The sequence below is a fragment of the Hippocampus zosterae genome, chromosome 5 (genome assembly GCF_025434085.1).
Source record: "Hippocampus zosterae strain Florida chromosome 5, ASM2543408v3, whole genome shotgun sequence".
Classification (NCBI taxonomy): Eukaryota; Metazoa; Chordata; class Actinopteri; order Syngnathiformes; family Syngnathidae; genus Hippocampus; species Hippocampus zosterae.
This window is the reverse complement of record NC_067455.1, coordinates 11,595,761-11,620,737: the sequence shown is the minus strand read 5'-3', so window position 1 is coordinate 11,620,737 and position 24,977 is coordinate 11,595,761. Positions and strand designations below refer to the sequence as shown.

Genomic DNA, 24,977 nt, shown 5'->3' with positions numbered 1-24,977 from the left:
AAGGTGGAAAATACCCTGCTGGCAGATTTAGGCCCAGGGACCATAGGGGCTGAACATATCGGATTCATGAAAACTCGCTTGTTTTACTTTTCGGGTCTGTTCATCATTCACACCGCCTAGTCAGCTTCTAATTTATCACCGTAAACTCCGCTGAAGCTGGGTGACCTCATTATCGTACAATATATGGCACATGTGTTGCCCCAGTGGTGATTTGCTGTACACACAATTGTTTCATCGTCAGCAAAAGCAGATGGTGAATATGTCATTGATGTATGAGTACAATACCAGGTTGAAAGCATGGCCTCGCTTTCAGTACATCTCTCCTAACTTAATTTATTTTCAACGGTACTGCGGGAGAAAAAACACAAGCAAGATTTCTGTTATTTTATTATTTAAAGTTTGTGTCTCTGTTTCCAGCAAACAGTATCATGATTACTCAAAGAGAATCGGGTGAACTCAATCAAGAAAGTAAAACACGTTAGCCTACTTTTGCATACGTTAACATTTATTCACTTTAGAGCATCCAAGTGTAAAGTAGCCAAGGATGAGAGCTAGCGACACGAAGCAGTTGTTATCAAATACTTGGTGAATACTCATCACAGCCTCAAAGCATGTGTCCACTTTCAACAAACAAAAAAATATTTTCACGCTATCATTTGAAATCAAGGGGACTTAAATGGAAAATTAACCTAAAATTGTCTGAATGAACTGTCGCTGGCTGAATGAATTATATGAAACGTCCCATTTTTGGGATTAAACAAACACAAATCCATGGCGATTTGACTGATGGAGGAAAAACTTTGGCAGAAGACAATTCTTCCAAGCTTGTTAACCAAACAAAGCTCATCCATATCCTTGCGACATGCAACTTTCATTAGACGAAGAATGACATTTCATTGCAGGCTTCAAGAACTCCAACTGAAAAGTCAAGACTCTAGGCAACAAGCCGAGTGTGCGTCCTCTCTGAGATGTGTGCACCCTTCAACTGTGTCACGATCCTCCAACAAGGTCAGTGCCGCTGCAGGGCCACACTGACATGAAAATAGGTAATTGGGCACCTCTCCTTTGATACCCAACATAAACCTGAGGGAGAAGTGCAGAACTTGCCCATCTGTGTGACAAACTGGGGGAGATGTGTGAGGTGTCTGCCTGACAACACAAAGTTGAGAGGCTATCGTATAATAGAAACGAGGGCAAATTAGGGCTCAATCAGAAACGGGCACAGCGCTTTGCTTACTACTTCCATTCTACAGAATGGCCATCAGCTCATTTTAGCTTGGTCTACATTGCACTTGTCCATCTTAGCTGTCCTCATCATCAGAACCATCTGGGCCTACGCCACGCAATCCTGAGGTACAATAGCCCATGTTGAGCAGCATAACCTCCACTGGATCCGCGTTCATTCGCCGCTGGTTGGCCTGAGCTACACCTTCCATGTCCTCTACCACTCGGCCATTTTCGCTCTTGGTCTATCAGGAAACAAAGGAATGAATTAATGAGCGATGCAGACAAGAGGGAAAAGCTACACTTCTTGGACATTTAAAAACAACAACAACAAAGACTTTATAATTGTATGGATTGACATTTTTTCCAAGGCTCAGTCACCACTGTTGTTTTTGTTTTAAATTTTTGGTCAAGAACTGTTTTTCATACTGTTTGCTACAAAGTTTGTTCAAAGTTGCAACCAGTTTTTCTTGTCGACAGGATATTTTTTAAATGTTCAAAATAGGTAAGTGGACACCTCTCCTATGACACCCAACATAAACCTCAGAGAGAAGTCAAGTCAAGTCAACAGTAGAACTTGCCCATCTGTGTGACAAACTGAGGGAGATGTGCGAGGCGTCTGCCTGGCAACACAGAGTGAGTTGGGCGGCTACAGTGTTATAGAAAAGAGGGCAAATTGGGGATCAAACAGAAACGGGCACAGCGCTTTGCTTACTACCGGTACTTCCATTCTACAGAATGGCCATCAACTCGTTTTAGCTTGGTCTACATTGCATTTGTCCATCCGAGCTGTCCTCATCATCAGAACCATCTGGGCCTACGCCACGCAATCCTGCGGTACGATAGCCCATGTTGAGCAGCATAACCTCCAGTGGATCCGCGTTCATTCGCCGCTGATTGGCCTGAGCTGCGCCTTCCATGTCCTCTACTACACTGCCATTTTCGCGCTCGGTCTGTCAGAAAACAAAAGAATGAATGAGTGACAGAGACAAGAGGGAAAAGCTACACTTCTTGGACCAAAAAAAAAAAAAAATCAAAAACTTCGGAAGGGAGGTTCTCAGTTTATATTTATATCGATTGACATTATTTTTAAGGCTCAGTTACCACTGCACCTACTGTTGATTTTATTGTTTTATATTTATGGTCTAGAACAGTTTTTCATACTGTTTACAAGAAGGTTTGTTCAAAGTCACAACCAGTTTTTCTTGTCAGCAGGATATTTTTCAAATGTTCAAAATAGGTAAGTGGCCACCTCTCTGACACCCAACATAAACCTCAGAGAGAAGTGCAGAACTTGCCCATCTGTGTGACAATCTGGGGGAGATGTTTGAGGCGTCTGCCTGACAACACAGAGTGAGTTGAGCGGCTACAGTGTGATAGAAAAGAGGGCAAATTGGGGCTCAAACAGAAACGGGCACAGCGCTTTGCTTACTACTTCCATTCTACAGAATGGCCATCAGCTCGTTTTAGCTTGGTCTACATTGCATTTGTCCATCCGAGCTGTCCTCATCATCAGAACCATCTGGGCCTACGCCACGCAATCCTGCGGTACGATAGCCCATGTTGAGCAGCATAACCTCCAGTGGATCCGCGTTCATTCGCCGCTGATTGGCCTGAGCTGCGCCTTCCATGTCCTCTACTACACTGCCATTTTCGCGCTCGGTCTGTCAGAAAACAAAAGAATGAATGAGTGACAGAGACAAGAGGGAAAAGCTACACTTCTTGGACCAAAAAAAAAAAAAAATCAAAAACTTCGGAAGGGAGGTTCTCAGTTTATATTTATATCGATTGACATTATTTTTAAGGCTCAGTTACCACTGCACCTACTGTTGATTTTATTGTTTTATATTTATGGTCTAGAACAGTTTTTCATACTGTTTACAAGAAGGTTTGTTCAAAGTCACAACCAGTTTTTCTTGTCAGCAGGATATTTTTCAAATGTTCAAAATAGGTAAGTGGCCACCTCTCTGACACCCAACATAAACCTCAGAGAGAAGTGCAGAACTTGCCCATCTGTGTGACAATCTGGGGGAGATGTTTGAGGCGTCTGCCTGACAACACAGAGTGAGTTGAGCGGCTACAGTGTGATAGAAAAGAGGGCAAATTGGGGCTCAAACAGAAACGGGCACAGCGCTTTGCTTACTACTTCCATTCTACAGAATGGCCATCAGCTCGTTTTAGCTTGGTCTACATTGCATTTGTCCATCCGAGCTGTCCTCATCATCAGAACCATCTGGGCCTACGCCACGCAATCCTGCGGTACGATAGCCCATGTTGAGCAGCATAACCTCCAGTGGATCCGCGTTCATTCGCCGCTGATTGGCCTGAGCTGCGCCTTCCATGTCCTCTACTACTCTGCCATTTTCGCTCTCGGTCTGTCAGAAAACAAAAGAATGAATGAGTGACAGAGACAAGAGGGAAAAGCTACACTTCTTGGACAAAAAACAAACAAACCATCAAAAACTTCGGAAGGGAGGTTCTCGGTTTATATTTATATCGATTGACGGTATTTTTAAGGCTCAGTTACCACTGCACCTACTGTTGATTTTATGGTTTTATATTTATGGTCTAGAACAGTTTTCCATACTGTTTACAAGAAGGTTTGTTCAAAGTCACAACCAGTTTTTCTTGTCAGCAGGGTATTTTTTAAATGTTCAAAATAGCTAAGTGGGCACCTCTCCTTTGACACCCAGCATGATCACAATTTCCTGGCGACAAGAAATACCTTTTGCAACCGCTAAACCTGTTAGTGCATGTCCGGCGAACGTCTTTGTGACCTTGAATGAACCCAGATGAAAAATAAACATTTGACCATGCGAAAACACTTGCCAACCTACTCACTCAGTGAGACACGGGCTTAAAACTTTCATGCATTCATCCAAACACAAGTTGCTTACCTCTGGTCTAGGGTTCCATAATCGGACCACAGGGTCAATACCACTCGAGGCAAGGAAACAGGAGGTCGGGTGGGGCTGCAAACAGTTGACTATGGACTCGTCCCCCTGCATGATACGCACCAGATTTGTTGTCTCCTTTTCCCAGATAAAGAACGAGCCATCGTCTGACCCGCTGACGATGTACTGGCCTTTGCTGCGCAGGAAAGATTTGGAGTCAGACTGACCCTATGAACTTGGAATTAGACAATAGAGTGTTTGATATCGGTGTTTCATTCGGTTTCTGATGCAAAACTAAATTTAAAAAACACTTTTTTCAAAGAGGCACTGCTGACCGTTTTATTTGCAGTGCTTGCAACTGCCCTTGAGTGAGTTCTCATCACTGACCTTCCAAAGAAGTTGGCTTCTTTTATATCCGTGGTGGTGTTGCAGTGACCACAATATCTGTGCTTGTAGTCCAAGCTTTGCTCTCGAAAAACAAACTCATCCATGGGGATGGGATCCAACTGACTAATTGAATGGAATCGGAGGAAGCTGTTGGAATCATCTTCTGCTGGTTAGAGATTAAAAAAAATGTAATTCATGGAAACACAAAAAGAAGTATTTAATTTTTACTTGTATAGAAAATAAACTCAAGAACAGACTACAATTAAGACTGGCCTAGTGCCAGCAAAAAAACAGCTCATTTCTAAATCACTGAAAATTGCATTCAAATCCAAGAATTGACTGCCATTTTCACATAAACAACATTACATTTGTTGCAGCCCCAACAAAGAATGCTATGTTCAATTATTTCTTAGATTTTTACATTACCCCGAATGAAAAAAAAAATTGGGATGTCTGGCCACGGTATTATGCATACATTTCCAAAATGTATCAGTGCATAATGCAAGAATTTTCATGACATATTTTAAACATATACAGGAGATGAAAGAATTGAAACCAAATTAGGATTTTTTTGACCTTGGCAGTATTGTGCTCCACTGAATTAATTCTAGTTTTAGCAAATGACAAACGAGGAATGAGGAATCTATGCAACGGACAGCATCAAAGACTTTTAGCCCACCCGATTTTGTGTTTGAGAAGGCCTTGATATCCTTATCCAAAGCATCACAAGCAGTGCTGTGGGCTTGCTCTGGAAATTTTTCTTTGAAATCGTTGAGGCACTCCAGTGCTTTAGACACATACTTGAGCTCAAAGAGACACCGTGCAAGTCTGAAATGCGCCTTCAGATGATCCGGGTTTAGCGTCAGTGCCTTCAAACAATCCTTCAGTGCGTCATAGTGGTCTCCATCCCTACAACATTTACAAACATGGAGAACCGAGACAAATTCCTGAAAAGACGATTCTGAATAGAAGATGATGATTGGATATCATGCAGGGAATTTGACATCACGTCATATGACAGAATGACTCCTACCATTTCCGCTTCATGTAGGCTGCAGCCCGGTTTCCGTAGAGAATGGCGTTGCAGCTGGAATGATTAATTCCTATACTATACAGTTGGATGGCCTGCGTCCAATGCTGCTGTGCAAACGCATCATTTGCTTGTTGTTTGATCTTTTCCAAATGTGGAGGAAGATCAGACAAGCTGCAACAGCTAGAAGACAGTATGAACATTTACTGTGCGGAGTTTACACACCGGCACTTTCTCTTGCGGAAGGTTACGGTTCTGAAAACAATCATTTGTGCTCAGGTTTCATGAAATATTGTGCCGTTAAAAGAAAATAATTGCTACAAAAACAATAAAAATGTCGTCGTCAATCGACAGCATTCATATTTACCTAAGTTGTATCTTGCTATGGACACCGTTGGTTGTCTTCCCATTCTGCACATCTCCTAGAATCCACAACATCACAAAAAATACATTACATCCAGTTGACTTATGTAATGTACAACATTGAAATTATCCTACAGCCACAATACAAAGAAAATGTTTCCTCCCCTATTCTAGCTATGACCGCTACAGGTACGACTAGTCTATGTAGTGTGCTGGAATTTTGGGGTGTCACAAAGGTGTGAGGTCACATGTCGCCTACTATCGAAAGTATTTGCTACGCCACTTCTCTCAAGCTCTTCCTCAAACTCATCCCTGCATGCCCATATGGACTGTACTTTGGAACCAAAAGAAGCATTTCCGAAACTGTTCTCAGTTGGAAGAAAAGGACTGTCTAAAACGTCTTGGTTTCATAAAGAAATTAAAAGCTCAAGTCAAACTCCGCATGGAGTAGTTGTCGATTGGGTGTGCCGTTTATTCGGCATATACAAATTCATTAGATCGTCAGCCAGTATAAGGTTTATGCCACCGCTAAATTAACAGCAGTGGTAATAATAATTATATATATATATATATATACACATTTACATATATATACATTTTTTGCCCTATTTTTTCCCCATTTTAATGCTCTCATCAACAGCTCTAATATATATATATATATATATATATATATACAGTATATATATATATATATATATATATATATATATATATATATATATATATATATAAACTATATCAGTTAATACACCAATATAGAGATATGCAGTCAATGATACCAAGGTTAACTGTGCAAATATAAACTAAAGTGTTGTTTGACAAAAAAACTAACTGAATGTTCTGTTTCATTAATTTCTAACTTGGTTTGGAAGTGTTTATTCCTGTTCAAAAGCGAATTCAAGTTTTTATTTTAAAACAAAAAGAAAGACTTCTAAAATATTTGTTTGCTCTTTTTTTTGGGGGGGGGTGGCGGTAAATGTGCTAAGCTCTGCACATGACACAGACCCACCTGTTGATGGTTGGCACGTTTCTGGTAGCAGCAATGTGTATGGTGTTTGTTTACACGTCAGGTCAAACAGATAAACCTAAAGAATAGTAGTAACCGCAAATAAAACAAAGCCAGGTTATCAGGACTGATTTTGGAATGCGTCCCAAGTAGAGCAGCTCTACCTGTTCCCCGCCCATGTTGACAAGTAGCTCAGTTCCATCTGGACTAAATGTGACATAAGTGACCACCAAGACCCTCAAGCGGTTATTGTAGTGCATCCGTTTCTCCGGCAGGTGACCTGAAGAAGAGGGTTCGGGAGCACACAAAAGAGTGGGGATTTTATACCACAACAATCAAGTTGTATTGAACTATACACATGATTGATCAATGAGATTTCAGTACCTGCAACGTAATACTGCACAGCCTTCTCCGGGATGGGCTTCTGATTTTCAAGGAATGTGCGCACAGCAGATTGCTTCCATCGGTTTAGTGATTTTCTGTTTGTTTTTTGTTTTTTTCGGGGGAGGAGGGGTTTGGAAATGTTTTACACCTAAGTTATGATCTCACGCATGAAGCGGTGGATGCATGTTTCCACATTTGGGCAGCGAGCACCAACCCACCTACAGTTTTGAATCATCCGAATGTCATAGAGACGTACAAAGGGACCGTTGGCCCCAACGGCCAGGTAGTTGTTGTCCCTTGGATTGACAGCCAAACATTTGGCCTCCACAAAGCGCCCACAGAACTTTGTTAGGTCAATCAGCACCTCAGAGCGTTTACTGCTCTCCCGCAAATCATACTGTCTGCACATGCAAGGGAGAAGTAAGCATAGGCGTTGTGGGTGGGGAAGAAGGGGGGGGGAATCAGCATAGGATCGCCATTGAATCGACGGAACAAAATAATTCCCACGGTTCTGACCTGATGATGCCATCCTCCGCAGCGCTCCAGAAGGTGTTGGGCCACATGGGCGCGGTTGCGATGCGTTTAACCCTGTTGGTATGATCAGAAAACATATGGATGGTTTCCTCCGCTGTCAGGTCATGCACGTGGACCTTAGTGTCCGCAGCACCAGTTACCAAAATTCTGTCTCCTGAGTGCGGGAGGAACTGGGTGGAGAAACACACATTACAATTAGCTCAAGTGTGCACATAAGCATTGAGCGCAGGTGTGCATTTATTATTTTATTACGTTTTATACATTTACACTAAAATAATTTATTCATACACAGTGACTCATGTTCTGTGAAAGGTCATCAATTATGCCTCCCTGCACTGGGTTGGGTGGTGTGTGATTTGTGTTCTACAAAGTGTCCAAAAAATAGATTTCACAGAAGTTATAGGACTAAATGATACCTCGATAGCGGTGTAATTAACATTACAGAGTTATTTTTTTTAAAAGTGCTGTGAGTCCTTTGTTTGTCATTTGTCATTGCCCAGGTAGATGAGATTTGCACTTTTGCACAGGAACAAATGTCAATGAACCACTCATCCAAGTATTGCCACATGTAAGTAAAATTCACGGCTAGACTATTACAAGAACAACTTCAATATTTACCTGCCATCCTATTATTTCACAGGATTGTCATTATGTGCTATGATTAATGGAGGTCTTTCTGTAGGGTAAACTCTGGAGCAAACAAAATATGAGCCATCAGAGCTTCGATGAGCAAATGTTCACTTAATGAGTAGCCAACAGCGCCACCTTATGTACAAGAGGTTCCTTGGAGGAAGAAAAGGGTGAGCTCGCGAGATTATTGAATGATTTACTCCCAAATGTAATTTGGTCACTTAAGCATGAAATTAATATTCATACAAGTGCCACATGATTGGCTTAGAAATATTACTAAATTCTTTGGATGCTTGGGTTTCTACACATTACTGCAGCTTTTGAACAATGCAATATCAAATACAGGAGAATAAAATTTGATGATTTGTGCTGCCCTTCAGATAACCATTTTTGTCATTGCAGTAAAAAAATATCAAGGTTAAATTAAAGAAGGAAAATAATATAGAGGAGTCATATCAAGGTCAAATTAAAGGATCAGCCAGACAACCCTCCTCAACCCGAGTCACAAACTTCCCCAAGTGCCATTGACTGAACCACTCAGCACACCACTCTTACCTTAACAGAGAATATGTTTGCTGCATGGCCTGTGTGCATAGTAGTAAGCTTTTTGAGTCTGAATGGATCCCAGATGATCGCATGTTGATCATCCGAGCCTGAGGCCAGTAGACTGACAAAGGCAAAATAAGAATTTATTGATGAACCTGAACTTTGAAGTGTTTTTGGTATAGTCCAGAAAGAGTTCTCGCTTACTCTCCATGTTCATTCCATTCCAAACAGTTCACGCAGCCTGTGTGTCCCTGCACAAACATTAGAAATTCAAACGGTCAGTCTTACACTCACAACCGCTGATGCACAGGTGTCAAACTCAAGGCCCACGGGTCAGATCTGGCTCACCACACGATTTTATGGGGCCCTCTACAAGTATGCCACAGTCCTTCCCTGATTATTTTTTAATTTAGAAATAAAAAGAACATGGGTGTGTCATTTTAACTAATCCTAGACCAATCTAAAGCGTTGATGTTCTCGCTTTGATGGTGCAGTTGTGGTTCTGCCGAACACCAGTGATATACTGGATGTTAGATGCAATACGTTGATGGACAGTGGCACACCCTTCTGTACCGCGTCACTTTGAACACAGCCAGGAGACATACTATCGTTATTAAACAATTGAACAAATATTGATGTTGCAGTTTCTTAAAAAGAAAACGTATTGATCCCTGATTTTGATGTTACAGTATAATCTTTCTCCTGCCAATTGGTTGGCAACCAGTTCAGGGTGTACCCTGCCTGCAGCCCAAAGACAGCTGCAATAGGCTCCAGCATGGTCACGATCCTCGTGAGGACAAATGTTTGGAAAATGGATGTATGAATTATCTTTCCCAATTTGTTCTTCAATTTTGTTCACTTATTGTACCAAATGTGAAAACAAAGGTACTGTTTGGTTTGGTTTGGTTTGTTTGTTTATTGAACATAAAACATATACAGTAATAATTTGACAGAAAATAAGGTAGATAAAAAAGTAAAAGAAAGAAATCAGTCTTCCTTCCACACAGTTATTATGTTCAAGGGAGTAGGATGAAGTAAAAAAACTTATCTAGTCCTACCCCGTTATGTGTTTATATCTACTAAATCATTTTTATATCAATCAGAAAAGAAAAAGTAAGAAGAAGTCTCCATTAAGGCTCATACTTTACCCTTAACCGTGATATTTTCACAACTTTTGGTTTGTATCGGGATTATATACATCCTCACCCTGGCACTCTTGTGTCAATTTTCTCTTGTATTCATAATGGATATTGCAATACCTTTCTCTATTTATCAACTTAGTTCTGATTTATCATTATATTTAATGTTTAGAATTTATCATTTTAACTCTGATTGGTGTAGGTTGTTTGTACTATTTTTTTGAATTTTTTTTTTAACTCAGCAAGCGATTTACTCATTTTTAGGTCCGTTTCGAGATTATTCCACAGATTAACACCTTTGCTAGATACACTTCTTTGCTTGATGTTTGTTCTTGTTTTGAGTTTTTTGAATAAGTTGGTACCTCTTAATTCATAGTTGCTTTCTCGAATTTCAAAAAACCTCTGAATGTTTTGGCAGAGCAGGTTATTGTGTGCTTTGTACATTAATTGGGCGATTTTGAAGTCAACCAGGTCATAAAATTTCATCGTATTTAATTTGTATAAACTGTACTATGATTTTTGGGTCACCCTGACAACCTCCGGGTATTCACATTCAAATGGGTTGATTGTTAGAACTGGCCCACTTAGGGAAACCACAACTACAACATGACATGCGATATTTTACACCCCAATTTTGACGCACGCTCAAGGACTTCCTGGGACTGACCTGAAGCTCAGCCTCCAGGCCAAGTCTCTTGATGAAGGGGTCGGTCACATGATAGAACCTCTGAAAGCCTGACACTGCCTTTTCCTGCAGTTACAGCAACAAAATAACCACATTAAGATAAACAGTATTTCTCTGAAAAAACAGGATCACTTAGGTTTTCAGCGTTTTATATTTCTTAGTAAATGATCGATTACTGACCCGAATCTGCCTGTGCAGGATATCTCGGGTGATGTTGACGTTATTCATGACTTCAACACAAAATAAACATTTGACATTGGGCAGGAGGATCCAGGTATCACCTAGATGACAGGTAGTCTATAGTTCTTAAATGTATACTGAACAAACTGTAAACATTCGGACAAGGTAGACATACATCATTGTCTATACAGTACATCAATTATATCATACAGCGTTAGCTGATCGACAAGAGTTTGCTTTGGAGAGGAGTGGCAAACACCGCGGAACTTGCTCGCGTCAACAAGACGAGTTTACTTGCCCAATAGCCTTAGCGGTTAAGCTAATACAACACTTGACAGTCCTAAGAGCCACTCCGCAAATCATCTGCAACATTCGAAATATTGAGAATATGTTCGTCTTCCAGAATATGGTATCATTTCAGCTGTAAGAGTTTGATCATGGGTGTCGTTTAACAAACAATGTTAGCTTATGTTGTTAGCCATTATTAGCTAAACAAAACGTCACCGGCAGGTTAATTTACAACCTTTGCTTTTGATGACAACTTACTACTGCGTTTGCAAGCTGGCCGTCCCCTCTCTACAAGAAAGTCCACTGACGAGAAATGTCAACATCAAAAAAACATCATAAATCAAATCTTTACACCATCATCCCTACACGCAACATACTCCCACTGTGTACTATGTCCCTGAACACAACTTAGTAAGTTCCGCTACTTGAGAACCAGACTTCCGGTCCACGTTATTATTGTCTAAAATGACAAAAAAGTTTTAATTGAAATAAGAGATTAAGGATTTTATTATATCGAATCAGGCATGTATATACAATTAAACAATTCGTAACTTGTGAAAAATACAAGCACAATTTTGATATTGTGCTGATGTTCTTGTACACCACAGTTTATGTTCACACATTTGTCCAAAAACGCTTTAAATACACACATTCAGGAACATTGTTCAGTGAGAATTATTTCATTAATTTGAGACATGACACAGAACTACTGTTCCGCCTTGCCCCAGGAACCCCTGCCTGTTACTACAAGCAAGCCTATTCTATAATGATAGTGAATTTCAATTTTACCTAATAATACTGTACATCTCTCAAAGGCATCACAACATGCTTGTTGATTTTGGAATTGCTAATAAAGATGTGTGATCAAAATCAGCCGCACAAATGCCTTTATGTATGCCTATCAAGCATCCATCCAGCCGCAGACTGTCCATCAGCTCCGACCTTTTCGCTGAACAAAGCGGGACTGTGAAAATGCTGCCTATTTCAGGCGCGAGACACAAGCACATTATATTATTATTATTTGAATGTTTACAATTTGGGGTTTTTATTCCCAAAGTAGTAGGGTTGGTTCGATTACATTTTGTAGCCGTGTTTGTTGAACAGCTCACGCCAGCACATTTCTTCGAGGAACGGTGGAATGTTAGTAGCAACTTCAAAATACTTATGTCGGTGGTTTTAAATTGAATTTGAACAAATACATCCGTGAGACGACCAATTCGTTTGTCGTTGTGGGACAGTAACCCGAACAGGTTATGTTGAGGGGCGACGCCGTCACAACGAACAAGCGCGCTTAGTTGCCTCGTTTGCCTTGTGTGCCTTCAGCGCGCCGCAGTTGGGCTCAGTGTTGGAACAACTGCCATCGCAGCGGTTGTTTGAGATTCAGTTGTCTAACTCACACTGAGATTTGTAACTATTTACATCGATGAGGAGCGAAAGGTGAGGAGGCCATCTCCATACGAGCCAACTTGTCTACGATAATAGCAAACATTCTCACGGCGATGTTAACAAACGGGAGAAGCAGCTGGGCGAGCGTTGGTTGCGCTGTTAGCTGTAGCATGTTAGCTATAGCATATTGGACGGAAACAGATTTGTCGCGGATTAACAAGATTAAATGGGTCGCGTCGCAGGGCATTGCAGTTACTTGTGAGTTATTGGGATATAATTGCTACGTTCAAGCAACACGCATTTGGTACTCTTGTGTAAATTTCACTCGACCTCGTTGTAAGAATGATTTAAATGGTTAGTAAGGTATAAATGTGGTTGTGGTTAGCCTGCCTGTAGTTTGCTTTTGTTTTAGGTAGGCGCGCGTTTGGATTATGAATTAACTAGCCAGACTCGAGTAAAGACGATTAGAGTAATGGAATGAGATTGCCGACATCGTCTGTTCGTTAGGCACGGGAGACATTATTACGTGCGTCCCTTGAAGTCTCTGGGGGCGTCCGTGTTTTGGAAACCGATTGTGTAACGGTACATCGTGTTCGTGTTGTCATTTTCGTTGCTGTCCCTCGGAGTGGAGTAATCGGGTCAAGTTGAGAGCCGAAGCAAATGTGGAGTTCATTTGACAATGACAGTGTTGGATACTGCTGAGCATGGATTTTGTCTCGATGTCCTTGGATAATACATGAAGATCATTTATTGAGGCTCTAGTCGGTGTATTGTTTCTTCATTCCGTTAACCAAAACACAATTCTTTCAGGTGACGCCGTGTATGGAATGACAACCTCACAGAGATACCCTTCATCTAAACCGGCTGGTAGGTTTGTAACTTTTATAATTACATCGTCTTTCTCTCTCCTGTGAATAATTAAGCATCAAGCTCTAATGCAGGCGTGACAAACTCCTTTTCGGCACGGGCCACGTTTTATTTACCGTTTCACTCGGAGGACCTTTATGACGGGAACCATATAAAGAAGTCAGGAATAACTGTTGATTCAATCATTGTTTAAGTTACTATCATGAGGGATTTGGTAACAAAAATGTTTGGAATATATCTCTTATTTATTACATATGACAATTAAACATTTTGGAAGACATTTTAGAAAGGATCATGGAAGTTGACATATTTGAGCTACTTTCACAGGCCACATAAAATTATGTGGTAGGCCAGATCTGGCCATCAGGTTATGAGTTTGACATATGTGCTTTAATGCAATGGTTGTCCCAACTTTACTATCACCTAAGAAAAATACTTGGCTCTCCATGCACCAACATAATGATCATCATTAAAATATTGTGGTTTAAAAGGCCAAATTGTTCCTCAAAAAAGAGGCAGAGAATATATTCGATATTGTTGAAAACCACGATAAGTCACAATGAACGCGCTACTTGCAAAAGGATTCAACATTTTTATTTGTATACCACTTTCACAACAGCTGTAGCTGTAAGAAAGGGCTTTCTAGAACGTTGAATGTAAAATAACAAAATATGGCCAATAATAGAATCGTAACAAGGGTTCCTAGATATGCCTTGTTAGAAGCGGTAATATATGAAAGAGGAGAGAATTAAAGTCCCCTTTCACGAGTGATTCAGAGATGATGATCTCAGCATGCACGTCTGCTTCAAGCTACGTTTGAAAGTAAACAAGAAGCTGTAATGTCCATTGACAAATACAGAGATTGATTCAATTCTCCACCTCGAGCCGCTGCAATTTCAAGCACCGACGCACAGTTCCAAATACACATCCGCGCTTCGCGCCGATATTCCTTTCTCCTCATCCTCAGCTCCACCAACCATCCATCCAGACAACGCAGACTGTCCAACAGTGCCGACATCTCCTCTGAACAAAATGGGGCTGTGAATAATGCTGCCCACCACAGGCACAAATACACTGGTGTCCCATCGCTGTCAGGCAGAGACAGAAAAGTATCACCGACATTCCTCCCATCAAAATCAGTGCAGCTACACACATGGTGCCGAGAAGGTGCTACCATCAAGGACAGACCCCTCTCCCTCGACAATGTCAAGGCCAAAACGCTGAAAACAATTGACAACGGGTCCACATGGAACATATGACAAAAACAACAAAAAACAGCATCTTCAGAACTACTGGTTAACAAGTTGGGACAATGGATCAATGTTGTAATGGTTTTGTCCTGTTTCCTAAATATGCATACAGCGAGGTTTGCTGACATGGCGTGGCAAACGCCAACCTTGTCCGAGAAATTCCAGAATCGCCTGGGCCCCCGGCCTGAAACATCAGCCAGTGGGGATACTGGTCTTGGCACATCAGCGTCTGACAGCACAGAAGGTAACATTTGCTTCTTGTTTCCTGTGCGGATGTATGTTTTGCAATTGTACCCATTTCACCAAGAGGTCACACCACTTCCTGGATTTACCTTCCCTTCTGCGACCTGCAGTCACAACTATGTACCGGTATGTGTAAATTAATTCATAACTAAAGGTAAAATGGGAGTAATGATGTGTGTGATTCGGCTTTGTAGGCTACCAGGACGAGCATATGATTAATTCCTATTTATGACTGGATTTCTAATCCAATGGTTCAAGTGATGCAATTCCAATGTTACCCTTTTTTCTGATCCCACATGGCACACTTCAGATATGGGTCATAGCAGCTCAAGAGGGAAAAAAATAACATGGAATTATCTGATCCCAGTCAGACCTATTCCAAATGTGGATACAAATAGGCAGATCACATATACCCTTTTAATGGGAGCCTGACGGCAATGAAATATTGCCTTGAGTGTGCATGCATGTCTACCCGCACACACATTTAAATCAAAGCTATTTAAATTAAATAGGACTACAGTTGAGCCCCACATATTCACCGTTCAGCACCCACACATTTGTTTATATCCACAGTTTTTTTTCCAAAATAAAAAGAAATATATTGTACAATATTTTAAAATATTTTTTTCGATAGAGGGCGTTCAGATTTTCCCCCTTTATTTTCCCTTCTGTGGAAAATGCGTATTGAATGTTCATCAGCATTTTGGCAGGATCCGTTTTAGAGTTGATTAATCTATTAATTATTTTGAATCAAATAATCAGAAAATTTTGAACAAACAAAACAAAATGTTCCTGGTTATTGTTTATTAACCAATTATTGTTGTTTATTTGGTATTGTGTAGCGATTAAAATAACATTAAACAACAATTACGCAATATCACACTAGGGATTTATATTGAAACGGATTGAGTTACTGGTTTGGTCAAGTAAAAGCAGTTGTTTTTTTAAGTGTGTGCTTATTTTTTTTTTTTTTAATAACTCTTCTGGCATCTCTGTCTGTGTTGCAACCTGCTGATGAGACTCTGGTACTCGAAGCTCAGTGGCCACTTCCCCCTGTGAACATCCTGTTTGAAGCCTTGCAATTGTATGGTCTCATGATTTCAGAATGTAAACAGCATGGCGATGAGGACTGTTTAAATATCAGTTCTAATTTTACCAGGCAATGTATTAGTTGCTTCATGGCTCAATCACCTGTTTTGAATTTTGCTCTGCGTTAGAGAACAACGTTCCCAACATTGAAGAGTTGGAAATTTCATTCTGAAGTTTAGAGAAGGTCGAATTAAGTGAAGTTCACCAGTGTTTCACTAGTTCATTTTAGTTTCATCCTGGAAAACCCTTTTGTGGTGTGTTAAAGACAGTTTTAATCAACAATTATGAATGATTTAAAGCTTGTTCTTCTAAAGTCAGCCTCTTTAACTCCAGCTTCATAAAACATAAGCATTCCCAGTCAGAGTGAAGCATGTTTGAAGCAACGGTTGATACAGCGCATCATTAAACTCTTCCAAGTAATTGAAACATGTCAGCACAGGTTTGCCCGAGCTTCAAGTGTGTCTCTGAACATGTTGTTATTCAGAGCTGTCAGTTGTCAGGACCAGTTGTGGGTATGTTTCTTTCAAAAAGTTATTAGTTTGTTACAAATTACTTCTTCCAAAATGTAATTGGGTTGCTTACTCAGTTACTGCCTTGTAAAAGTAATTGGTTACTCATCGAAGCAATTCAGATTTTTTTCTAATGTTATATTTATAGTGTAAAATATGTCGATAATAGCTCTATGAATAACAAAAACTAATTTTGAACATCTGGCATTTGTTTGAACTCAACAAGTTGCAACTTGCCACATGCATAGAAATAAAAATGTGTAAAATTCGGTGGTCGGGCCAAATGGCCATTTACGTTCCCATGTATCAAGGTCTGCTATCGTGATCAACACAGACTTTTTGGGGGGTAGCATGAGGTTGGAAACATGCGTGTGCACGAGGTGTTATGCTGATTAAACACTTGTGGGTGTACAGCAGCACATGAATGTGTTGAGCAAGATTCTGAACACATGTATGCCTTCCACTTTATGACTGAGTCGCGCAGTAACAAACAATGAGCTCCCTAGCCATGTTGCTAACCTGTTATTATGATGAGGATGGCAATGAGATTGTAAAACATTGACTGTAAAATTCATCTAAGTTGTGAGTTACAAGTTTAGCCAAAGAATCTGTTTTACAGTGACGGGTAACTGTAATTATACAGTATTATATAATTTGCAAAAGATGGAATGTGTGCTGAGCAAACACCTCACAGAGTAGTTTAGACTTGTTCTTGTCAGTCACTCACAAATCAGGAAACCAAGAGGAGACCCGTTTTGCACTCACTGGAAGTTAAATTTCTGCAGCTTGTTTCCTTTTATTTTCCACTCATTTGTTGTGATTGTTAATATTCTCTAGTTTACGGAAGATGTGATTTAAACAAGACGTATGAGGCTTCAACTGTGAATGTGCCCATGTGATGTGTTGGTGTGGGAGGGAGGAGTAAAGGTGCTTAAATAAGCGTCACCCACAGATCACTCTGTAACTTGAGAGGTGGGCTATAAATACCCCTAACCTTTCCTGTGTTTGCCTAGTTCGATGTGTTTGCTCAGTGTTGGGCACAGGCTGCTTGAAGACAATACTCCTTTGGGCACAGGGCCTCCCCTTCAGCGTCGCTGTCAGTTTGGCTTCTTTGGGTGATTGGCTGTTGCTGAGAAATGCAAGGCTCAGACATCTTTTTGGATTTAAAGGGTCCTGCTGCTCTGCTCTGCTCGGCTCAGCGATACAATGCAACTAATGCGCTTGTTGCCTTGGAATGACCGTCTGTTTTCGAGACGCGAACAGGTCTCTGAGGTTTGTTGAGCTGTTGTCGAGCTTTATTTTCTTTGCATAATATGAAGATGTTTTTGGGGAATGGTTCAGGATGTCAGTTGGGTGTGTACATGAGTAATCGAAGGACGCATTTGATTCTTGCAAAACTGGGATTGTGTCACATGTAAAGACGATTGGCGCTGAATACAAGCTTATTCAACATTAATTAAACATGGTTATTATTTTGAGGAGAATCCTTCGGTGAAGATTGGTGGTTTCCCCATGCTGTATTTTAGTTAGAGAAGGTTGACTATTCAACGACAAAGTAGGCCACCCACAGACACTGCCTGCTGTATCTAAAATAGTGCAAATAGCCTGCAGTGCTCTCAGCATTCTGCACTGATCCTTTTCTGTACATCTGTATATGGAACAGTGAGATAATGTGTTGCTAATTTTACCTATTTTTAATTGGGTTGCAGATTTCTGCAGCTCCAGGAGCAGCCCTGCCTTCCAGCCCATTCGCAGTCAGATCCCGATACCAACGGCACATGTCATGCCATCCACGGCCGGAGCCCTGGCCTCTAAGCCCCAGGCAAGCGTCCAGGAAGAGTCCAGATCTTCCTCTACCTCCAGAACATCAAGTGGCTCCACTTCCAAATCGTCCTGCCTCTCCAAATCAGCATCTTCACCCAACCTGGATGCTCAGCCCGCTATGGGAAGCGAGAGTGTTGGGCCAAAGCCCGACTGCCTGAGTCGCTATCGAAGCCTGGTCAATGGGCTGGACCATTCGCTTTTCCCCACGGATCAAACACGAATGGATGAGGGCCAGAGGTTTGACACGCCTGCTGTGGAACCTACCCTGAACCAGTCAACCTTGTTGGGGGGCTTATGTCCTGATGTCAGACTCCGATTACAGACTGCAGGGATTAGAGACAACTCCGACTTTGCATCTGAGGTTTACAGAGGAGGCGCGGATCAAAACTACAAAGTTCTCCCGGAGGCCAGGTCTGGAGTTTCCCTTCCCGGAGTTTCCATCGCCAACGACCCCTCCAATCCCAGGTCCAGCCAGCCTGCTAGTGTTTATGCAAGCCCACTTAGCTTGCAAACGCAGGCTCTGTTGAGGGAACATGTGGGCACCAAAGCGTACGATCCAGTACGCCAGGACCGTTGTGGCGAAATACTTGGCTGGCCGCAGCAGCAACAACAACAACATAAGCAACAGATGGATAGCCTACGCATGCAAGTGGAACAAATGCAGGTATGTTTTTGAATCAAGATTAGAAGGTCCGCTTACAAATACATGGCTTCATACATGTCCAAACAAAGGTTATTGTGGTTTCCACGAAATGACTGAAAAATAAAGGGTCATCACAGTTGTCCAATGGAACACCCTTGTTTTTGGAACAGGAAATGGGGACAGACACAGAGATCGTTATTGGAAAAATCATGTTGAGCTGGACTACACAAAGACTGGGGGCATTTAGACACATTGGCCTATTTAAAAGCAGGATATCAGACAAACTGAACACGCTAGAATTAGTGCGCTGATTGAAGAAATATCTTTTTAGAGTGGCTCTTTAAGAATGTTGAGTGCATATGCTGTAATTATGTTATTTTTTTTGTCAGGGGAAAAGCATGGCACACTTTGCACATGGATTTGGGGAATTCATTGTTTCCGTCGCCTTTCATAGGGTTTTATTCTTAAAATGTGTTGTTTTTTTTTAAGTTATCAAACGTGCATTTACACTCATTTTCATACAATTATCAAAATTTTGTGTTGAAAACAAAAATGTATTGGCTTGATCTTCTTGTTGCAGACAATATTAAGCAAGTGTCATATAGTGTATGGTGTCAATCTGATTGTCCCGTCCGTGTCTCTGTCCCAGTTGAGCGCCGGGATGGGCCAGTACCCGTCCTTGTACCCAACTGCCGTGCACCCGGAGTCTGGCAAGTGGGACGCTCTGGTGAAAGCCAGTGAAGGTCTGCTGAAGGAGAAGGAGCTTATAATAGAGCGGCAAGTGTTTCCACTCATTTTATTCCTCGTGTTTGTTTAACCTTACCATCACATTGCCGCTTTTTCACTAAAAGGGTCCTGCAACATAGCTATTTACTCCTCTTTATTTCTTCAGATCAATCAAAACATGAATGTGTAAAAGTGGGACAGTTGTTCAAGTTCAAATTTATGTCCCCCAGATTATAGCAAATGCATTTTGTAATGCGATGATCTTTGTATAGACAAAGGCAGCATATGACTCAGTTGGAGCAGCGTCTGAGGGAAAGTGAGCTGCATGTCCACGGAGCCTTCTTGGGCAGAGGCGCTCCATTCGGCGATGTGTGTTTGCTTCGGTTGCAGGTGACTAACTCTTGCAAAACCTCACTGCAAGCCCTGCGTAGCCATTCTTGTTTTCACATGCTTCGCTTCCGGACCTCAAGGTGACTCACATGACAATATTGCAGGAAGCTCAGAGAGAGAACGCGTTCCTGAGGGCACAATTTGCTGAGCGCACAGACTGCGCTGCCATGGAGAAGGCGGAGGCTGAGCGCAGGCTGGGTGCAGTGGAGGCTGAGACACGCCGACTGACTGACAGCCTGAAGGAGACGTGCGAGAAGCATACAGAGGAGATGAAGAAACAGGAAGACAGAGTGGGTGTTAACCGCCTTTGCCTCCTTAATGTGTGTTTTGCAAGATAGTAAACCACTGAAGTTTATGAGAAACAAAAGGAACACGCATCTGTTCATACGACTCAAGTAGAGCACCAAAAATAATAATTCAATTCAAAACGGCAACTACACTCCGGATATTTGTTTTAAATGTGGAAAAAAACTGTTGTATTTTGCCACTAAACCAGAGTGCCATTGAGGAAGTTTAATGAAAGGTGATGGAGATTTTACACACGAGAGCATTTATAGCAACAGTGGCCTTCATGTTGTCTTCACCCTGCTTCTTACTCTTAAACTTATTATTGTGGCCTGTTTTTGCAGATTAAGTGTCGAGACAAGCATATCAGCAACCTGAAAAAGAAGTGTCAGAAGGAGTCTGAGCTGAAACGAGAGAATCAGCAGCGCATCGAGACTCTGGAACGCTATCTGGCCGACCTGCCAACCATAGAGGACTACCAGAGCCAGAACAAAGTGGTGAGCACAGTTGAGGTTTGAGCTGAAAGGAACACGCATTTGTCCTGATCTTTCTTGGCTACGAAATATGTTTGTGTCTTAGCTTCAGGAGGCCGAGCAGCAGGCAACTCGGCTTCAAGAGAAAGTAAAAGAACTAGAGGCCTCCTTGGAGACAACACGCTCACAACTTGAAGAAAAGGACACACAGCTGGAGGAGCAGAAACGAAGGGAGAGGGATCTGCTGACCACCATTACTGAGTATGCGCACACACAGACGAAGCAAAGTAGATACAGTATCTATCTGGGTTAGTATAGTTTAGGATTTTTCATTACACTGCATTTTTACAACCATACGACGGACTGTATTAAAAGGCGTGTCAGTTACGGGTGCTATTTCTGTATTTAACACATACACAAGGTGCATTGTATTATTGGACGCTGGCACGGTAAAACATACGCCAGCTTTAAAATATGCTAGCATTCATGCAGTCCAGCATAATTAAAAAAAAGGCACCGGGAGCAAAACTGAGTTTGGTTATAGTTTTTTTTTTTTTAATCAATCCTCATCCACAAATCATCAAAGTCTCCATCTTGCCTCAGCTGGGTTCGCCATCAAACACGCCCGGTTCCGTCGCGTCATTGTTAGAGTCAGTCTCGTCTCCGTGCGGCTCCTCAGAAATTATGCCGACTTTTGCAAAAGCTCAGCTCAAACAACAGTGCAGGCAGACACAATCCATTCACAAATTGTGGCGTAACTCGCCCGGTGCTACCTCCCAGTCTGAGTAAAGCAACCGCCTTTCCACAATATAAGCAGTGTGTCGGCACAACATTAGTCAGTCAAGCGAACCCCTCAACAAAGTCACACGACACCATTCACAGATTTTGGAACTCAGTGCATACACAAAGTGACCCGCATTATTAGGCGCCCCATCCACCTTGGAGAAAATGTAAGACTCAAGTGTGCCTTTTGGTCATGAAAATACGGTAGTTTTTATTTCGTTTTTACTTTTCTTTTTTATTTGTTTTATTTAGTTTTGAGAGTGGATTTGTTTGTTTTTATGTTTTTGAAAAGACTTTAGTTTTTATTAGGTTTAAGTATTGGTTCTTTATTTTTTTAATGGCGTATTTGTCAAGTGGAGGATAAATGATGGTTTGACCTTGCCTCTGTAGTGTTGTACAGTGGTATTGAACTAAATACATTCAAAGTAAACCCCAAAAGCTCATACATGAAATTAATTCCCATTTCGTCATATTTAGTTGGTCTTATAAACTAAAATTTAGTTTATCATTTCTTTAAAGTTCTTTTCAATTTGATTAGTTTCCACAGTTAAACTTGGTGTGTATTTACTGCTATTTGCTGTAAATATAAAAAGAGTAAAGTAAAAGTAACAGTGGTTCTATGCGTCTTCCTTAGTATGCAGCAGCGAGTGCAACAGGGCCTTGAAGATGGAGCCCGGCTACCTTCTCTGGACATCGACAAGCTCAGAGGAGAGAATAATAGTTTAAGAGAGGAGCAGCAAAAACACAAGAAGGTCTGCTGTGTTTTTATGTATTGACCAGAAATTAAATTGTATTTCAAAGAACTGTTTTATTAACCAAACAAACATATTTACTCTGTAAGACATGTAACAGTATCATTGTCTCCTTTTTTTTCTTGGCAGGTTATTGAGAAACAACATAGGCTGATGGAGCAACTTAGTTCCCAGATTCATGTAATTGACCACTTGTGTTCCTTGAAAATGACTTTCTTATGTGACTGTTGTCTCTTAACTTCTTATTCTTGTTTTCCTCTGCAGGCTTTGGAGGTGCAGATATCCCAGGAAGAGAACGCTTCCCAAGCTCTGAGAGAGGATGTGTTGGCCAAAGAGCAAACCATGGATGAGCTCCACATGGCCATGAAAGAGGTACTAGATAGTTGCATTCTGAATAATCTATTGGTTGATTCAATTGCAGAAAATGCCTTCGTTAGGCCAAAGCTGATTTCAACCGCTTTCTTCCAGCTCTCTACCCAAAACCAGGAACTGATGGAGCAGAACCTGACCCTGCAGGAGCAGATTAGTGAGTCAGAGCAGAAGAGCACCAACGAGGCCTCCTCAAGTCTGCAGGCGACTGGGGCCCGCCTGACACAGAGGCTCCACAAGGAGCTTGCCTCTTGCCTCTGTGACTTGCGCTCCCTGTGCAGCATTTTGACCCAAAGGGCTCAGGGTCAAGACCCCAACCTCTCACTGCTGCTCGGACTCATGTGTAAGCTTGAATAAAGCCTTTCTTGCTCATTTCTGTGACAAGCATTTTCATTTTCCATTTGTCTTTGTAGCACCCGTAGCAATGGCGGAGCATGATGAGGATTGGCTAAGTCCAGAGGTGCTACACAAGAAGCTGTTGGAAGCGCAACAGCTTCGTCGTGATGTGGAGGAGTTGCGTAACCTAATCATGGATCGCTACGCACAAGACATGGGCGAAAACTGCATCACCCAATAGCTTTGCCCCTTTCATCTCAGGAGCATCACTATCAGGCTGGACTTTCAAGCCTAGTTACTGAATGTCGTCAGCACGCGGAGCAGGTTAAATTTCTTGGAATGCGGACAAAAGCAAGCCGAAATGATTTGGCTTTGTTTGACTGACTGTACTGTACTTCTACAGCCTGCCTGTAGAACAGTCTTCCTATCCTACTGTTGTTCAGCAATTTCAGTCCAAGGGCTAACAGAAAATAACTTGCCTCTAATACTTGATTCTATTGAAAATTACTTTTTATTTCAATGTGACATACGATCATTTACCAAATAGTCTTAAACTTTTTTCACTTAAGTGGATAGAGACGTGTCTGTAAAAGTCCCAGAAATATAATTTATTGAACTCTAGATTTCCCTCTTTTGGGGAAAAGATCCAAGAAGCGGTTGACAATCAACTGGAACTATGTTTTGTCATGGAGATGTTGCCACTATACCGTTATTTAAAATGGTGACAAGTGAAACATCGTCTGTGTTGTGAGCTAGAAGACATATACCTAACCAGCATTTTAAACCATCGGGCCTTTGTCTGTTCAAACTACCAAAGAAAGCTGGTCGAGACAGTGGTGCAAAGTTGGAATCTTTTCAGCCCCCCGCCAATCCCTTTACAACCCCTCCGTCCACTGCTGCTATAGACTAGGTTCTCACTGAACACCATTGGGTGCCTTTCTTTCGCGTTTGAGGTTATGCATTTTAGAGCAAGCTCACAACTCACTCTTCTAGTATGACATTTCTCCCCGAGCATCAGTCACTAGGATGATAGTCCATACATTCCCTGACTCTGAATGTAGCAGATGATGTAGGATGTTTGCTCTCTGTTAGACGTGTGCTGTTTTATATTAGTCCATGTATATTTGTTTCCATGTACATTTTAAGGTTGATGATGGCTTTCTTACTCGTTAGGTAAATATACAAGTGAGAAACAATATTGACCTACAATATTAATTTATTATCTGGACAGTGTGTGAACAAGTCGTCGGCCTCCTAATATGTTGCTGTAATGATTCGCTTGACATTAATGTGCAAAGGTTCCATGAAGTGTGTTAGTTGTGTTTTCGTATTATGACTAGACATGTTCCGAATTTGAGTGGATGTTGGTTAAGACATATTAAAAGGGACATGTTTTCATTCAGTGTGACGAGCATAGGGCTGGCTGGATCACCCCGAAGTGTACTCATGGCATTTTTAAAATGGATTTTTACTAGTTTTGGAATGAAACGAGCCAAATTTAAAGACTAAAGGGGCTGAAAAGCTTCTCATACACATTTATGCAATAACTATCCAGGACACAAGCCATTTCATGGGACCTATTAACCTTAAGATGCACAAAATTGAGAGTCGGGCTCTGCATGCCTTAACATCTCAAGTTTTTCAAAAGGGATAATCGTTTATATGGTCATACCTTTTGTCCTTTGTATTGCCCTATTTTAGAAATAAAGATGTTCAATTTGGGTCATTGATTTTATTTATATAAATTGTTTGTGTATGATCA

At 41.4% G+C, this 24,977-nt stretch overlaps 2 protein-coding genes and 1 long non-coding RNA gene across 13 annotated transcripts; 2 read left to right on the top strand and 1 right to left on the bottom strand.

Moving 5' to 3' along the window:
• Positions 1-370: 370 nt before the first annotated feature.
• Positions 371-11,703, bottom strand: wdtc1 (WD and tetratricopeptide repeats 1). Of its 7 annotated transcripts, none has more exons than XM_052066694.1 (17): positions 11,549-11,703; positions 11,003-11,103; positions 10,805-10,888; positions 9,203-9,249; positions 9,008-9,119; positions 7,805-7,992; positions 7,507-7,689; positions 7,289-7,383; positions 7,069-7,184; positions 6,908-6,983; positions 5,903-5,957; positions 5,539-5,718; positions 5,185-5,414; positions 4,506-4,671; positions 4,122-4,314; positions 3,268-3,599; positions 371-1,141 (listed from the first exon to the last, which is right to left on the bottom strand). In XM_052066694.1, exons 2-16 carry the CDS (start codon positions 11,048-11,050, stop codon positions 3,402-3,404), a joined length of 1,971 nt encoding a protein of 656 aa, XP_051922654.1. In that variant the 5' UTR covers positions 11,051-11,103; positions 11,549-11,703; the 3' UTR covers positions 371-1,141; positions 3,268-3,401. The 7 variants fall into 7 exon arrangements, with proteins under 7 accessions (XP_051922654.1, XP_051922657.1, XP_051922653.1 ...); XM_052066693.1 differs by lacking the exon at positions 371-1,141 and adding an exon at positions 1,435-1,766 and having other exon boundaries at positions 3,210-3,599; XM_052066696.1 differs by lacking the exon at positions 371-1,141 and adding an exon at positions 1,435-1,766 and having other exon boundaries at positions 3,210-3,599; positions 4,506-4,668.
• On the top strand, positions 1,035-2,979 carry LOC127601452 (uncharacterized). The gene is made up of 2 exons (XR_007962560.1): positions 1,035-1,141; positions 2,557-2,979. It is a non-coding gene; the product is annotated as an uncharacterized LOC127601452 (long non-coding RNA).
• Positions 11,704-12,566: 863 nt separating the features above from the next.
• cep85 (centrosomal protein 85) lies at positions 12,567-24,935 on the top strand. Of its 5 annotated transcripts, none has more exons than XM_052066688.1 (14): positions 12,567-12,727; positions 13,487-13,543; positions 14,906-15,037; positions 18,344-19,122; positions 19,751-19,878; positions 20,100-20,217; positions 20,322-20,507; positions 20,847-20,999; positions 21,082-21,236; positions 22,393-22,510; positions 22,640-22,690; positions 22,775-22,882; positions 22,979-23,222; positions 23,293-24,935. In XM_052066688.1, exons 2-14 carry the CDS (start codon positions 13,504-13,506, stop codon positions 23,454-23,456), a joined length of 2,376 nt encoding a protein of 791 aa, XP_051922648.1. In that variant the 5' UTR covers positions 12,567-12,727; positions 13,487-13,503; the 3' UTR covers positions 23,457-24,935. The 5 variants fall into 5 exon arrangements, with proteins under 5 accessions (XP_051922648.1, XP_051922649.1, XP_051922652.1 ...); XM_052066689.1 differs by having other exon boundaries at positions 19,751-19,884; positions 20,106-20,217; XM_052066692.1 differs by lacking the exon at positions 12,567-12,727 and having other exon boundaries at positions 13,424-13,543; positions 19,751-19,884; positions 20,106-20,217.
• The last annotated feature ends 42 nt before the right edge of the window (positions 24,936-24,977 follow it).